Genomic DNA, 18,212 nt, shown 5'->3' with positions numbered 1-18,212 from the left:
TTGTGACGACGCATCTAGCCGAAGCAAGTAGGGAGTAGGGCTTGCTCAAAATATGGTCGGTGTCTGAGGCTTTCTAACACGAGTTTTTTTTCAACAACTTCGTTAATTAGTTTACGTGGATTTGAAATAGAGTAGGATATGATGAGGGGATTGGAATAGAAGCGAAGCCACATTGCCTGGTTTCGTTGCGGCGTCGCAGCGACAACACACCGTAGATATGGCATACAATATGTTATTATCACGATGCGACTACCAAAGCAAGGAGGCCTTGCTCAAATGGCCAGTTCCTGAAGCTTTTTGAAGGAATTTATGTATTCAACAATGGCGTTGATTGGCTAACATGCTAACGCGAGTCAATTAATAGCACTTGTCAATAGATAAACTCCTGTCAAAAAACTTAGAAGCACGAGTGACCTTGAAACTTCAATGACTATATCATAAAGAAGTTGATGACCCTCAATTTCAAGTACTTATTGACAACACTGATGAGTGTCTTCGCATGTGCGTACCACACTGGGTCTTGGACGAGTTCAGCTACCTCCTTCCAATTGTCATTGGCGAATTTGTGAAGAGTATCAGCTGAAAAAAAAATAAGAAAAACGTTAAAAAAACTAATAGGCTCAAAAAGAAGTGTCTTCTTCTACGTTAATTTTTATGTACAAAAAAGATAGTAAGAAATTCGAGAACGGGTCGACCGATTTAATAGAACTAGAGATCGCCCAATGGTCGAAATTCGAACTTAGTTTCAACGACATTAGGACTAAGTTACCTATATTTTGGAAAAAAATATTGACTCTATCATAATACTACATGTCCCGCGCAGCTTTGCCCGCGGAAATTATGAATTTTACGGAAACCGTACAATATTTTCCCATAAAAATAGCTTATGTCCCTACTCCCTTCACTTGGTCTATATCTGTGCCAAATATTGCCACAAAAAATTGCTCCAGTAGTTCGTAATTTCTAATATTTCCCCGTTTTTCCCACATTTTTCTGAGTTTCTTCGGTCGTATTAGTCTTAGCGTGATAATATTATATAGCCTTACTCGATAAATGAGCTATCTAACACTGAAATAAGTTTTTAAATCAGACCTGTAGTTCCTGAGATTAACGCGTTCAAGCAAACGTACTTACTCTTCAGGTTTATAATATAAGATAGGTACTTATAGATTTCTTTTTAATTATCGCTTGATAAATTACTCGAGTCTCGATCTTAAATACTATGAAAAGTACCAATAACAGGGTCATTATAGGCTCATAAGTCATAACCATGAGACGATGCACAGTATAATATGGTAGTGATGATGATGATGAATGTAATTTGCATAGTAGCATATGCTTTCCGTTCTTAAAACAACGCCGAAACTCCCAAACTTGTATCTATAAGGCATCAGGAGTTCTTTCAGCGCCTTCCAAACCACGGTATACCAGGTATACCTCGGTGCAAAATCTTACTTGTTGGTAGCATATGCTTACTTACTTCTCACGAAACCGAAGTCACCACATGTTTCCGTATAAATTTTGAGGAGTTCCCTCGATTACTTATGGATCCCTCATCAGATCACCACTTTTGTGAATATAATACCAAATTGGGATATTACCCTATATACCAAAAGAAAAATTTTGAAAATCGTTTAACAAACGGCGGAGTAATCGTTGAACATAAGAAAACGAACATAACACCTCCCCCATTTTGAAAGTCGGTTAAAATTGTAGTCTATGTGTTATTCTGATGTGTAATTTATAAGCTATGATATTGTAAAGTTTCATTAAAATTCGTTCAGTAGTTTTTGCGTGAAAGAGTAACAAACATCCATACACCCACACATCCATACATCTATACATCCATACATCCAAACAAACTTTCGCCTTTATAATATTAGTAGGATTATATTTTTTTCAACTCTTGTCTCTGGGACTCAGCTGATCTCAGACTGGCCGTGTAAGCATTGTCTAATAGTATCTAAGATTCAATAAATAAACTATAATCCATTTTCAATTTGTCAACTCGTTGTCAACAAACTTCAACCATGATAAATAAAAGAGTATATTATATAGGTTCGTATGTATGTATAGGTTTGTCACTCAAAAATCTGTCATCTTCTTGAGTGTGCGTATTGTTGTAGTATGTGTATTTGTTAAAAAAATGTATGATAAAAGCATAATTTCAAAATAATATTAAAGCTCGATGCACTCCTTCACCATATAAACTATAACTGTGCAAAATTTCATTCACCCATTTTTCGTCAAAAGGGATACAAAGTTTTTGGCTCACGTATTAATATATAGATATATTACTGCAATGTTTTCAAGCTAGAGGCGTCACCAGCCTAGATACACGAAAAGTTTTGTTTGACGTTTCTGTCAATATTCTGATACGCACACGTTCTTGGTCGAAATAATTACTGTATGTTCTAGTAGCGCCATCGCCATTGGCTCCTACCGACCATGAAGAAGACCATGTTAATTATAATATTATTATTAAACTCGCGTCAATACACATGACCTGATCGAAAATTTGTATAACGGAAAAAGAGTTTTGTAAACTGCCGACGTGGTGGGTAGGAAGTTATTTACTACTTTGAATAGTAATAATATGCGGCGTTTGCTTACATAATATTATTATGATAGTTGTTAGAATAAATTAAACAAGTTTTGCATTGAATGTAATCATTACGATCATATACATCTAATCAAATCATCGGGCAATTTGGATGCAAATATTTAGAAAATGTCGATAGTAAAGTGACACGAAGTACTTTATCTATGCAGTGACTTAACCTACCAATGATAAATTATAGTTTATGGGTAAAGTTGTGTAATGGGGGGCTAAAATATAAGCTTTAAAATTTGACATACTTACTTAAATAAAGTTTAATTTAGAATAATGAAATATGATGTGCACACTGCACAGCTGTTTTGATTTAAGGGGTACCAGGGTTTTTTTATAAAAGCTTTTGACACCAATTTTGTTGACATCACGCGCTATAAACTGAAGTCCACGTGGACGAAGTCGCGGGCAACAGTTGCTAGTATTATAATTTATATATAGGCTATATATATAAATTGTGCGGCGTAATTTACACAGTATGCGCTATAATTTTGCTAGTAAAATTGCTCTTTCAGCGCTGCTACTTTCACAATAAACTCTTTATCATAAGGGACACACAGGTACACGCCCTAAAGTATTTACACTTTGATTTATGAGTACCCTATATAATATGGTCGCACTTCAGATATTTCGATAGCGCTATGTTCGCCAAACACGAAACAAACAATTTTCCTCAATATGTTTGTTTCATTTGTGTTTATAGTTGTGAAAGAAATGTTAATGTTAAATTCAGTGAAAACCAAGCCAGTTATGCAGTAGTATTTTAAGAGCCCAAGTGCCTTAACTCTATGAAAGTACTAAGGCCGGTATAAATAGTCAGTACTTAAGATGCGCCCGGTCTCAACTCTGTGATTGGTCAAAATTTTGACAGCCAACCAATCACAAAGCCTGAACCGTGTCTTGAGACCGAGATGCATCTTGAGTACTGACTATTTATACCGGCCTATATGTGGGACGGATGTCAGACGCGACTGGTTAGTGATCAGACGGGGGACCGACTTTTATATGCCCATCCAATGCATGGAATGCGCATGCATCATCTTTCTTGTCGATCAGAATCAGGCTTTATATTGTTACAAAATACTAAAACGATTAATGAAACCGTCTTACAAGTTATACTTACACATTTCTTTTTGACCATTGAAAAGGTTATCCAACGAAAAGACAATAGGAGCAGTAGGTGTCTCTTTCAGCCTGTACGTGTGTATATGCAGATGTTTGTTACCGTCGCTCCCGTCGATCTCGTCTATCTCACATTCCACTGAGATCTTGTAACCATCTGAAAAGAAAAAAAAAACTTAATTTCTATAATCTAGGTCGTTTCATTTCTTTATTTATTCCAACATTTTTTTTTGTTTCTTTTGATTAAAAAGATACTACGTAGAGTACTCTTTGACTCAGACGACATTTTATTTGGTCTGAGCTTCTTGACTAATTTGTTCGGAGTGAGGCGCAGCGCAGACGATAGACTATCCGTGACGCACTTTTTAGTCCGTGGAAATAGAACCTATGCAATTATATGCAGTAAAGCACACGTCCGCGCTGCGCGTCGTGTTGCAGGGACTAAAAAGTGCGTCACGGATAGTCTGTCGTCTGCGCTGCGCCTATGAAACACAAAATAATTGTATATAGAACAGTAATTATAAAGAACACGACATAACGTATACAATGATGACGTATATGACGTTATAGGTTATTTTCTGTCTTAGAAAAATGTACGTTTTCCGTATTTATAATTTATGCTACAATAAATAACATCTAATTATTGTATTGTCTACATTCTAAGTAAATCTATCTATCTTTACCTGAGTTTAAACTATTGCTGAATAATGAATAAGCTTCATCAAAATTCTTTCATTTGTATTTGCGCTCAGAAGTAACAAACATAATATAATATACGAAGTGTCTAGTCGTCCGATTACCGGATGAATAAAATAAATCTTAGTACTCGTAGTCCGATTATCGGACGAATAGATTATCTTTTAAGGCTGTTGCTAGTCGTCCGGTAAGTGGATGAATTGTCCGTATCATTGAAAAAAAAATATATTTGCATGTTCCACACACAGAATCAGCTGTTATTAGAAAAAAAAAGATCAAAATGTTTTATTCCAATTACCCCGGTATTGAGAAAAATAAAACATTATATACCGGACATAAATGAACGTGGGCGGGGGCGCTGCTGGTAAAGGAGAACTGTCAAAAACGACGTTTTTGTATGACGGCAGCGTTAGTTCCTTTTTTCGCCAAGTTCATTTAAAGCGTTATCGAGCTCTACAGATTAACAGAATACATATTCTTTTTTTTACCCCTCAATCTCCAAGCGGCACCAGGTTGTCGCATAACAATTGAAAGTCTGTGTGTCTGCGATTCCCACGATCCAGACGTTTTGGAAATGCTTTGCGGATCTGGATCCGCGGCGGATCAAGGGGACATCGGCCGGGGTTTATGGGACTCTCCGAGGAAGTACCCACTGGTGTTCCACTCCCCGCCTAGGCCTATGCCTATGTAGGTTGATCGTGCCTACAACTATTTGTAGGCACGATCAACCTACCGCAATAAAGTTAATATAGCTAGCGGAATAGATCAACAATTCCGAGCTGTCAAACAAAACCAAAATTGAACTATATCTGTGTATGTTTACGTGTGAGTGTAAATGATGTTCCTACATACATTTTTCTTAAAGCTCAAATTGTCAACGTGCCGATAAGTGCCGACTGACTGTCAAAACAGATGAAAAAAAGGGTTCTGCCACTTCAAATCACGCATCCCTTCCTACCACGAAGTGTTAGTGATGTTACTGATAGACGATAGTGACGTCTCGCTTGCTCAGCTCATTGTTTGGTGTGTATCGCTACTTATCTTTAATTAGAAAATAAATGTATCAGTAATTTGGCTGTAGCGATATCGATTTTTCTCAGCAAAGACTAAAGCTAAGAAATTAAAGTTCACTGTCGGTATTCATCATGTCAGTGTTCCTCACTCGTTATTATTATCAAGTGGTAGTTTTATATTTTAAGAGTTATAATCACGTGATAGAACACAATGCCACAGATTAAGTTATATTATAAATATTTATGTAGACAGATAGGCGCACAGATTAAGTTATAATACTCGTATTGTACATATATATAGCACTATGCCACCACGAGTTTTCATACAAAAACGTCATTTTTGATCGGACGATTAGATTATCTTTTAAGGCTGTTGCTAGTCGTCCGGTAGTCGGATGAATTATTTTTTTCAATTCATCCGGTAATCGGGCGACTAAGATTTATTTTATTCATCCAATTACCGGACGACTAGCAACAGCCTATAATATACACTCACTCATACATTAGATAATTCTACTTTGTAGTAGCTACAAATGCTAATAAAAATTATTTATGAATCATGACTGACAAAAACACGTTTGTTTGTATATGTATCGTAAATATTGTTTATATACTTTTTGTGTAACATATTACATACGTACACGAACTTCATAACATCAGAGTAGGTATATCGTCCTTCAAGTGTGATAAAAATGATAATATCCATACTTAATATTATAAATGCGAAAGTATGTCTGTCTGTCCGTCTGTCTGTCTGTCTGTTACCTCTTCACGCCCAAACCGCTGAACCGATGCGGGGAGAAATATTTTAAAAATTTCGCGGACTGTTAAAAAATTACTCACTCAGCTCCGATTATACTTAATATTTATGTCATTACGCTATTGACGATTTAAACTTTAACCCCCTTACTAATAAACGCTGTATAAGCTTTGAATAGTTATACAGTGTTTTGTCTTCTTCAATCCTTTTAAAAATGTCACTTGTGTGACAGAAACAAAACACTATGACTATTCAAAGCTTATACAACGTTTATTAGTAAGGGGGTATAGATATAACGGGATGACAGATAATATATGGGGCTTATGTCATATTATATTTAATCACAGTTAAGTAATTATTATTTGTCTCTGGGTGCGGCAGTAAATTTTTGATCTAAAGTTTTGCTGCAGCTCTCTCATGTTGCGAGTGTCCACAGCTGTCCATGGGCGACAGTAGTTGCTTTCCATCAGGTGATCCGTTTGCTCGTTTGTTATTTAAAAAAAAAAGTCTAAGTTCCAGCTTAAAAAATATACTTACGCGTATCAATTTTATAATCTCCTTCTCCCTTGATGGGCAGTATGATGAGTCGACCGTCGATCTCGTACTTGCCATACATCGTGATGTTGCCGCAGGTCACGTCGAAACGGATGAGAGAAGCTTGAAAGTTCCAACTGTAATACATATAGTAGAGGTATTTGAAGGTAACATAAGGTAACATAAGGTAACATAAGGTAACACAAGGTAACATAAGGTAACATAAGAATGAGATAAGAATTATTTTTTCATTTTTAAGTAACAAATTCTTATTTTTTAAATCGTAGAATTGAAAGTGTCTGTCATAAATAAGAAAAGTACAGACCTATTATGCTTAAACAGCTGATAAAAGTGTTATAATGGGCATTGCCAAAAAAAAAAAATTATGTGAAAGCTGATACCAGAAGCTTACCAAAAGTTGGAAACGTAATGTTGGTCGAATTTATTGCTAATTTAACGCCATTGAAGGTCAAATAAGGGTTAAACATATTTGTTCAAAAATATAAGTAACTAATAGGTATTTTTTTCGTTTATATACAGAAAAACGATCACTGACCTTATTCCTCGAAATGTTTTTGTAATGAGCAAAATTTAAAAAAAAATGGACAATCCCCATTGTTGTACTGTGGTTTTTGCGCAGTAATAACTTACGAATCTTCAAACATATATATTATTTATATATTGATTTATGGTAACTATTTCGACAAACAATATAAAAGTATGTGTCAGTTTGTCTGTCTGTCTGTTTGTTTGTCCCAATATGGTTTTTAGCTCGAAAACTATTTTCGGTACTCATTTTAGTGCAGCAAAGTTGCTTTTAAGTTTCAACAAAATATAGAATTACAAATTACAATTATGGTTCGATAACCAGCCCTAGTAGACAAGTGGCAAGCGATTATCGTAAACGTTAACGCCAACGCCACAAAATGTATGCAATTTGACATAAGTCATCTTCGCTAGTGAATACTAATGTCAAATCATTTTGTGGCGTTAGCGTTAGCGTTGACGATAATCACTTGCCACTATAATTGACGGCTGCCGTTGACTGCCGTCGCGTCGATAAGTGCCGTTCACCTGAGAAGCCTTACTTACTTGAGGTTACTAATCTTGCAAGTATTCATTCCCATGAAGGTCGAGTTGAAGAACTTATACTTGAGGATGGACAGGTTTCCCTCGATGAGCTCATGATGGAGAGGCTCGTGAGGTTCCACGTGCCTCTCCGGATCCCCGCTCATGATCATCTGGTACAGGGTGTTGGCATTCTTCTCCACACATGCCATATCGTTTTGCTTACATTCTGTTAGATTTTGACCTGGAATAATATTGGAAATTTTGTTATTTAACAGTACAGGGTCAATTTATATTAGCGCAGAAGCGCGAAGCGCATCACAGCGAATTATTAAAACTGAACATAACAAATTCGACCTTAACTCCAAAGCGTTAACGCACTTTATTAAGTATTTCTGAGAATTTAAAAAAAAGGCGCGTGAATTCGCGTGAATGCGCCCGATCAACGCTGATTGGCCTCGCAGAAGTAATGTATGCGTTACGCGCTGGGGTTATGATTGAATTTTCTGTGTTCAGTTTTTGGGAATTCACTTCGCTTAGCTTCGACTCTGCGCTATAATTGACCCTTAGGGTCAATTTATAATAGACCGCAACGCGACGCGTAGATGCATTTCTTTTGTGCGGATTTGACAGATTCGCTCACTAAATCTATCAATTCAGTACAAATTTAGGAATAAATACGCGTCGCGTTGCGGTCTGAATTGACCCTAAGCATACTAAAGCAAGTAAAAAAACTTGAGAGGTGTCAATGGAATGGAACGAAGTTATTCAGTTATGTTAAAAAAACTTGTATACATATACACTCAAAAAAATATTTAAAAAACGTCATTTATTGACGCCCAGGAGTACTAACAACGCGTCGCTGTTAATTAAAAAAACGCAATCTAGTTGACGCACAGGAATACTAAAATATCAGCGCCATCTGCCCCTAACATGCAGGTACTAATAAAAAGTGTAGAGGTTAAATCAAGGTCAAATGTCGTTCTGTCTAGCCTTCAGCTGATTTAGGCCGAACGCGGGAAAAGGAACTTCGTTCCAAAAGTGTAAATTAACCCTTCCGGTACGGAACCCCAAAGAGTAGAAAAACCAACTGCATTTTGATTAATGTAAATCGTAAATATGAATCTATCGAAACCTCTCAAGCTTTAATCCATGTTGCAGATTCAAACAATTATTATACTTAGTACAGAAAAACATTTATTAATTCTCGAAATTTTATCTCCTTCCTTTTACCGAAAAATAACCACTCAGGGAAAAAAAACCTTTACACGATCAAAGTAGAATATTTTTGTTATAATTAATTATAAATTAATGTTAATTAAGCTGATTTTATTATATTATTTAAAAACATCAGCGAAAAATTTCAGTATAAAACAACTGCAAAATAACAAAAACTTTATAGCACGTTGCCGACATAATATGCAAATACTGTGTAATTAAAATAGAAACTACATAAAAATCGTCTTTATATTTAAATTAGATGTAATTCTCAAAGAAAATATCACAGTGTAGTAAGATAGAATCGTGTTCGCAGAATTATTATTAGTTCTTACAGGAGAAAATAATTTTTATTCTTATAAAAATATAAAGATTAAGTACGTATAAGCCTTTATTTTCGTCGATCTCTCTAGTTTCGTGAACATCTCTTAAGATGTTCTAGAATTCAGACTGTTTTATAGGTACTAAAAATATGAAAGAAAATTTTGTGACCGGTTTCAATGAATTGTTTTTTGATGTCACTAAAGTAAAATCTAGAATAACGCCAGTTTGCTCGTAACACGATCGCTGAATCCTGAGGTAAATTTTGCTTTTATGGTTTTCTTATGACCAAGTTGTGAATCCTTAATGTTCAAAAGTTCCTTTCTCAATGAGCCTACAACAACTTAGGACTACTGATGCTGTCATCACGCAAAATCTGTATTTTGCGTGGATTCTAATGTGCTATGGTAGGTGCTATGGGACGTTATATTTTGTCATTTATAAAGCTTTTTGGGATATTTGACTCATTTACATGACAACATCTAATTTACACAAAGTTTTACTGTTTTATTTTGAAAAATACACTATAAATTGTGTAGAATACTCATTATAAGTTGTGTAGAATACTCATTATTAAATTAAGAGGAAAAATAATTTGAACCTAACACTGAAACACTTAGCATTGTTTTCAAATATTTTCGAAAAATTCTCAAGAATTCCAAAACTGTTTTAATTTTAAAATTCTTGTGAAATGTGTTTGAAATATTTTCAAATATTACTTACCAGCTGCAGTATAAACTGACACAATGAGAACTAAATTCGTGAACCAAACTGAAAACTGCGACATCCCTGCGACCGCGCACGAAAAGATTTTACTAATAAGTAAACTTCGCTGCGACTGAAAATATAATGAATACTTATTTATTCCCTCATCTGTACTTAAGTAAATTAAATTCGATAAAAATCTTATTAGAGGAAATTAAATTGTAATAAAAATGATTCAAAACAGCATCAGTTTTTTGGCTATTCCATTAATTCAGATGCAATTTTATTGCTTTCTTTTTTGTGGTGTATGTTAGAATGAAACCATAATATTATAATTAAGTATATCTGAATATTAAAACTGTATGAAAATAAAATTTACCAAAGCTACTTTAAATAAGAATTTGAGTATTTATTTCGAAAAAAATATCCTAGGTAACATTTCGAGTGCCATTTTTTCACAAAGAAAAGTTTAGTTTATCCATTTTTTGCCTAACTCTAATTTTTTATAGCTCCTGAATAGGCAATCTGATTAAAGTAAACATAAAGATAAGCTGGAGTTTTCCACTCATTGCTAATTATTATTTATTTAATATATTCAGTCTCCACTATACACAGAATTATTTTTTCACCAGTACAATAAATTTTACCACGTCATTGGTATCGACAATAGAGTATATTTCACGAATATTATTTTTTTCATTTCAATTAATTTACCCTTTATCCAATCTACGCAGCCTTGCCTCAAATGCGTAATGCATCCACATTTTTTAGTAGTTTAGCGGATAAGTCCGGGGCTTGATATTTAATTTGTTTTTTTGTTCCAAAGGGGTAGTGCCAAAAATCGCTAGTGTTTTTTTTTTGACAACTACTACTATTACGTATGTTGATTTATTGCCCTGGTGAAAAAATAGTCCTGCTACTTTCACAGTGAACTCTCTACAAGGAAGACGTACACACCCTAAAGTATTATCACTTATTTTTGTTACACCCTGTATTTTCTTCTCTTTACATGAAGTTGCAATAAGTAGTTAAATGGTATTGAGTAAAATGTAATAATGTAAAATTATCAATTTGACCAGCGGGGCTAAAATGGCCGCTTTGAAGAATCATAATATGATTCATTTTTCTAAAATTGCAAAATACAACTCTGCTTGCAATTCATTTCTGTATTTTTGTACTGATTTGACATTTGTCAGTTTGACAGTTTTGACAATTCATTTGCTGAATTGATTGAGAGGAATTGCTAAATGTGACCCCCAGATCAGTCAAGAAAAATGTCAAAAAATCAAAGGACAAGCAAATTATAATTCTATATTTGCAACAGATATAGGCTTTAGACATTTGTTGATGTTTTTGAAGAGTTGTTTGATGATGGCGTAGACGGCTGGTCCTTGGACAAACTCAGAGACAAGCTTCCAGTTGGAGTTGATGTAGTTGTGGGCTTCCTTTGCTGGAAAATAATAACAAAACATAAAAAAAAAAACTGCATTTTATTATAACGGGGCGGTAGAGTACTGCTAAGTGAATTAATGAAATAATTTGTTTGTTACTAATGAAATTAAACAGGCAGAGATTTCGATTGGTCCATTATTTTGCAGGATGCATAAATTCTTTCCAAACTAAGAATAATAATCGGCGGGGCTAGAATGGTCACATTTAGCAATTCCTCTCAATCAATTCAGCAAATGAATTGTCAAAACTGTCAAACTGACAAATGTCAAATACGTACAAAAATACAGAAATGAATTGCTAGCAGAGTTGCATTTTGCGATTTTAGAAAAATTAATCATATTATGATTTAAATCATGATTCTTCAAAGCGACCATTTTAGCTCCGCGGCTGTAGTCCATCCAGTTCTTTCGAAATTACAAACGTTTTCAAAACGAAAAAATGCTCTGTAAATTTCGCATGATACCTGCTTAATGCTTATACAGGGTGTAACAAAAATAAGTGATAATACTTTAGGATGTGACGTGTTCCTTGTAGAGAGTTCACTGTGAAAGTAGCAGCGCTGAAAGACCAAAAATTTTTTTTCACTTTTGTATGGGGAAACTCGTGACGCTGGGGCCATTGCCCATACAAAAGTGAAAAAAAATTTCGTCTTTCAGCACTGCTCCTTTCACAGTGAACTCTGTACAAGGAACACGTACACACCCTAAAGTATTATCACTTATTTTTGTTACACGCTGTATATTATTATAACAGAAAAAATGTGTAAAGAACCTTACTTACACAAAAATTCGTTTCCGTAGAATAAGTTTGTCATGCTATAAACGACAGGTCCTCCGAAGTAAGTCGTCGGTTTACTTTGACGTGTTGTTGGCCATCTTTACCGACAAACTCCTGTAGTTTACCGACTAGTGATATACCGTAGTCACCTGTAAATTATTATTTTTTAAGGTCCACTACAATATTATACGGTCTGACCGATAGATTAGACCAGACTGTTCCTACCGGACTCTCTTTTTTTATGAAATAAGGAGGCAAACGAGCAAACGGGTCACCTGATGGAAAGCAAATTCCGTCACCAATAGACACTCGCAACATCAGAAGAGCTGCAGGTGCGTTGCCGGCCTTTTAAGAGGCAATAGGGTAATAGGGGAGGGTAGGGAATGGGAAAGGGATTGGGCCTCCGGCAAACTCACTCACTCGGCGAAACACAGCGCAAGCGCTGTTTCACGCCGGTTTTCTGTGAGCCCGTGCTATTTCTCCGGTGGAACTAGCCCATTCGTGCTGAAGCATGGCTCTCCCACGTTCTCTTAGTGCATTAATCCTGTGTGTGCACGAGTCCGGTCAGGTTGGCCTGTAATCTGTGCCACGTGATTTGTTCCGACTTCTACTATGTATAGACTATGTATAGGCGCATTCAAATTCAAATTCAAATCATTTAATTCGGGCATCAGAGGTTAGATTCAGAGACATCAGAGGAGAGCATTAACATGATACAACTCTCCTGTTTATATGATAATGATTAGAAGAAGGCATGTCGGGGGTCACCAATATGGGGCGCTTGGGCACCTTTAAAAAAGATCTTTCGAACAAGGGATATAGCATGCTCGGTTAGGCCGAACCCCACTGACGTCATTTCAGATGTATATTTTTATGTCTTGCCGTTCTCAGAAGCTGTCTTTGCAATATGTAGGATTTTTGCGCTAGTTGTGGGAACCGCCACAATTGTGCTTCATATTTTAAACAGGAAAGACCCAATGGATGAAAAAATATCAATGCTTACTTACGTAAAACGATGTTGACGTCACCCTGTCCCTCAAGAGGTAGAGCAATAAGTATTCCGGTAACGTTGTACTTAGCGAACAGAGTCAGAAGTGGACAATCTAGGTACATGTTGATATCCTTAGAATTTAGATTTATGCTGAAAGTAAGAACAGGATAATTAAAAATAATATCCCCGGGCCTTACGCAAAGAAAATGTGGGTACCAAGTTTCTTGCCATTTATCAATCGAGACAGAAAATCAAAATAATCAAAAAACGAATCTACGTCCGGGACTGTAAATAACATTTTGATTTAGAACTGGGTTTTTGGATATCTGTTATATGTCTGAGTATTTATCTTAAAAGAGATTTTTTTGTCATAATCGATTAAGTACTCCAAACAAAATGGTATTTTAAAATAATAAATATTTCGCAAGCTGAATTAAAAGCAAAAAAAGAAATGTAACAGCAGGTGCACAGAACACGCAGTAAGCTGAATGAAATAAATAAAAATAAAAATTGTTTTATTTCTGAATAATTAATTTGAAACAAAGGTTCTCAGAAAGTCTACATGGTGCCTACCACCGGTTCGGGAACTAACCCAGCGAGAAGAACCGGCGTAAGAAACTCGTACGGGCCACCTTTTACCAAAAAAGTGGAAAATATCAATTATATAGTATAGTATATAATAATATTATAGTTTAGTAAAAAAGAAATTCCCCTCACATAGTAACAGAAAACTTACTCTACGTAGCGCTGATGGTATGTTCTTCCGTCATATTGTTATTTTTTAAACAAAAAGTTGCGTATCCTGATTCCTGACGCTAATCAAACATTTTAACCCACCCCAAAAATGCAATGCCGCTAAAGAAGTTTTCAATTCCAAAATCTATAACATACCTTGACGATTTCAATGCACATTTCGACAGGTTTTTTAAGGTCACATCATCGAGGGTGTACTTGAAACCAATGAGGCTGGACTTGATGTGGTCTACGTTGATGGGCTCAGAGAGGTCCATGCCACATCTCACTATGGACGCGAAACTCTTCCTCAGCTCTCTAGTGTTTGTAGGCTCTGTGAGGTCATCGTCGTCAATTTCAACTGAATGCAGTGGTGGTGGAATATCTAGAATGAAATACAATAAGGATTAGTAGATGTTCGCGCCTTAGCTGCGAACACCTACACAATCGTCGAGCGCGGCCGTTGGCGTTCTTCCATCCCACTCACACGCACGAGAACATTCGCGGTGCGGTACGACTACGAGGTACACCGCGAGCCACACTTCCATACCTACAACCGCCGTGGATGCTCATAGTTAAAATTTCTAATATATCAAGTCAAAATTATTGTAAAAGTATCTAGAATATATTGTATTTGTATAAAAACTACAGTTTTAATTTAATCTCTTATGTTCGACCGAAAAGTAGATATACCTCGCAAATAAACAAATGCGGGTATTATTTGATTTATTTATTTCTTCACAAAGCCACAGAATAGATAATAGTACAAGTAACAAAGCTAAGAATATTACAAGAACAACTCGGTGTCACAAAAACCTGAAGGGTTTGTCTGTACACGTTAGTCCAAACTCCAACTATAAGTTTACATTTAATTAAACCCGATCCGACTTGTAATGTACCTACCTACTTAATGACTCCCGCAATATCATTGCGCCAAAATTCACTCGAAATCTGTATAGATTAGAGAGATAAAAGCTCATAGCAAGGCAAGGAGTGGAGATAGATACAAAGTGTAAAGGAGAGAAATTTTATGAGCTTTCATTGTGCACAGAACTTTTTTCTCTACAACGCACCGTTTTAGCGATATGATCAAACAACTAAAAATAAAGAAACTTGAGCCCATCCCCCCCCCACCCTAGGCGATATCGTAATAATAATTATATTTACCGGAGGCCCAATCCCCTACCCTATACCCTTCCCTACCCTCCCCTATTCTCTTCCCATCCCTACCTTCCCCTATTAGTTATTACCCTATTCCCTCTTAAAAAGCCGGCAACGCCTGTGGAAAAGGGGTTTGGGTAATATTGGCGTCATTTTCGCGGCCACTCACCAAACCGGCATATTATGAAAGAACATATCAAGGGGAGTAAACTTTATTATGGGGGACATATAGCTAAACTATATCGGAGCCGAGATATTAGGCATATTAAGTTCGTATTTTCAACTAAAAGTAAATTCAATCATAACATGAATACTCAGTAAAATACAAAAAAACTGCATTATATATTAGCTTAAAGCCTTCCTCGATAAATGGGCTATCCAAAATAAAAAAAAGAATTTTTCAAATCGAACAAGCAGTTTCTGAGATAGCACTTTCAAACACACAAACAATTCAGTTTCATAATATTAGTATACAAGGTATAACAAAACTAAGTGATAATACTTTAGTGTATGTACTGTGTATGAGTCCCGTGTATTAAGTTTACTGTAAAAGTAGTAGCGCTGAAAGAGAACATTTTTTTTCGTTTTTGTATGGGGAAACTCTTTACGCCAGGGCGATTGCCCATGCAAATCACAAAAAAGTTTCTTAGCAGACAGAAGCATAAAGGTCGTAGTTGACGGCGAATGCTCGGAAACTCAGTCTGTTGACGCTGGTGTCCCTCAGGGCTGTGTGCTATCGCCTACCTTATTCATACTGCATATCAATGACATGTTACAGACCAACGGCATTCATTGCTATGCGGATGATAGTACAGGTGATGCTGTATATACCGACTCCCCCAATATTTCTCGGCTAAATGTTATTGAGAGTCGAAACGAACATGTGTCTAAAATTGAGAATTCATTGGAGAAAGTCTCTGAATAGGGTAGACGTAACTTAGTCCAATTCAACCCCGCCAAGATACAAGTCTGCGCGTTCACCGCTAAAAAGTCACCAATGGTCGTACATCCTCGTTTTGAGGGCACATCTTTAACCATCTCCCCTAGCATTGAAAGACTTGGCGTTAGCATATCGAGCAAAGTCCAGTTCCAATATCATCTAGAGGGTAAGGCCAAGTTAGCCTCGAAGAAGCTTGGTGTTCTCAACAGAGCGAGACAGTACTTCAGTCCGGACCAACGCCTACACCTCTACAAGGCGCAGGTTCATCTTCCTACTCCTCCTATTTTCTTCTAATTAATTTCATTGCGGGTCTCAAGACAGTTTTAGCATGTCCCTCGGGCTCCCTGAGATCATATCAAAGGGTTATCGTGGTTGGATACCGCTGTCGATCCCGGGGAGATACAGTGGTGGGAATGTGTGGTGGGCCAAAGCCCGTTTAAAAAAAAGAAGCAGGTTGTTCTCATCTCTGGACAGGAGCGCCAAAATACCAACTGCTCCCTCTAGATCGTATCCAACGAAGGACCGCTCGAATCTTTGACTGCCATAGTGTTTCAAACAGCTTGGAACCCTTGGAATTACGTCGAGATGTAGCTTCACTCTGCATTCTCTATCGGTTGTATCACGGGGAGTGCTCTGAGGAATTGTTCGAAATCACACCACCTGCAACTTTTCGCCATCGTCCCACGCGAAAAATTTTCCATCCTCATCACCTTGATGAGTGCAGCAGTCTTCCACCGTGCGTTTCTCGCGTAACTTTCAGTCGCGCACTGTAAAACACTGGAACGAATTGTCACCAGTATTTCCGGACATATACGACCTGCAAACCTTCAAGAAGAGAGCGTATTCCCTCTTAAAAGGCCGGCAACGCACCTGCAGCTCTTCTAATGTTGCGAGTGTCCATGGGCGACGGTAGTTGCTTTCCATCAGGTAACCCGTTTGCTCGTTTGCCCCCTTATTTTATATAAAAAAAAGAATTATCATATAATTACATCATTTATTTTTAATTTTAGTTATTCGTACATTTTAGAAAAATGACTTAACCATTCAACATACAGTTCGACAAGGCTGTTTATGAACGTGGCGAGAAAAGGAACTAACGCTTCTATCATACAAAAACGTTATTTTTGACAGTTCTTTACCAGCAGCGCCCATTAACATCATTGACATATTCATAATATTTGAAAGCCTTGTCGAACTGTATAACTACGCGCCGTCATTTAATGAGTTTTTTAACTATTTATTTTTCTTTGCAAAAAAATGCAAATCCATTTTTTCTCGAATTTCATAAAGAGGGCCGTTTTGTTTTTTTTTTGTTTATATATTTTATGTAAGTAAATAGTTAATATTCTATAAAACATTCCTGCAGCAGCTGTACTTCTATAATGAGCCGGAAAGCAGATTAAAAGCTAGACTGAAAATTCTGCCGAAAGGTGGCATCCAGCGTCATACAGTATGACGTTAGACACCACCTTTTGGCAGGTATGACTTATAGTGCACTATGGCACAGAATATATTATAATATATTCTGTGCGATTTAGCGAATTTTGGCCATAGTTTGGTAGTATAAAAAGTCAAATTCTTAAAAAATAATCAGAAGATTGCAATTATTATTACCTTGTTTCTCACACACTGCAGTATGGAAAATACCCAAAATACACAAAGTTAAAACGAACTTCCACATTTTAGGTTTTTAAATTACGCGACAAAATTTGGCGCTTATGCCCTTTCCATTTCTTGCTGTTCCATTTCTTGTTTTCTTTGAAAGGTCGGCCCGGCCTCTCAATAGAAAACAAGCGATCTAAAACGTATCCAAAACGATTTTTTACTTTAACTCGGCGTCACCACGTTACCCACTGGGTAGCATGTCGGATTTTGGTAAAAATATTCTAAGTATTTTGGTCGGATTGTTTACTGTTTGTGCCAGTAGCGGTCTCTGCTTTAACATTTGTACGTTTATATTCCCTACGAGCTTTTGCCCGCGGCTTCGCTCGCGTTAAGAAGTATTCAAATTCAAATCATTTATTTCGGGCATCAGTGGCCCATATAACAAATACCTTAAATCTAACATACATATCAATTATATAATAAATACCTTAAAACGAACATATAAC

General features: G+C 36.4%; 2 protein-coding genes across 2 annotated transcripts; both read right to left on the bottom strand.

The window, feature by feature from the left end:
• Nucleotides 1-414: 414 nt before the first annotated feature.
• On the bottom strand, nt 415-10,130 carry LOC121733917 (circadian clock-controlled protein daywake-like). Its single transcript, XM_042124319.1, has 5 exons — nt 10,067-10,130; nt 7,829-8,048; nt 6,740-6,873; nt 3,735-3,890; nt 415-579 (listed from the first exon to the last, which is right to left on the bottom strand). The coding sequence occupies exons 1-5, from the start codon at nt 10,128-10,130 to the stop codon at nt 431-433; spliced, it is 723 nt and encodes a 240-aa protein (XP_041980253.1). The 3' UTR covers nt 415-430.
• A 1,241-nt stretch (nt 10,131-11,371) lies between these two features.
• LOC121733762 lies at nt 11,372-17,779 on the bottom strand. Its single transcript, XM_042124111.1, has 5 exons — nt 17,716-17,779; nt 14,160-14,385; nt 13,285-13,418; nt 12,281-12,426; nt 11,372-11,498 (listed from the first exon to the last, which is right to left on the bottom strand). Exons 2-4 carry the CDS (start codon nt 14,276-14,278, stop codon nt 12,311-12,313), a joined length of 369 nt encoding a protein of 122 aa, XP_041980045.1. The 5' UTR covers nt 14,279-14,385; nt 17,716-17,779; the 3' UTR covers nt 11,372-11,498; nt 12,281-12,310.
• Nucleotides 17,780-18,212: the final 433 nt, after the last annotated feature.

This window comes from Aricia agestis, chromosome 14 (assembly GCF_905147365.1).
Source record: "Aricia agestis chromosome 14, ilAriAges1.1, whole genome shotgun sequence".
Lineage (NCBI taxonomy): Eukaryota > Metazoa > Arthropoda > Insecta > Lepidoptera > Lycaenidae > Aricia > Aricia agestis.
The sequence above is the reverse complement of the archived record's forward strand: the minus strand, read 5'-3'. Positions and strand labels throughout refer to the sequence as shown.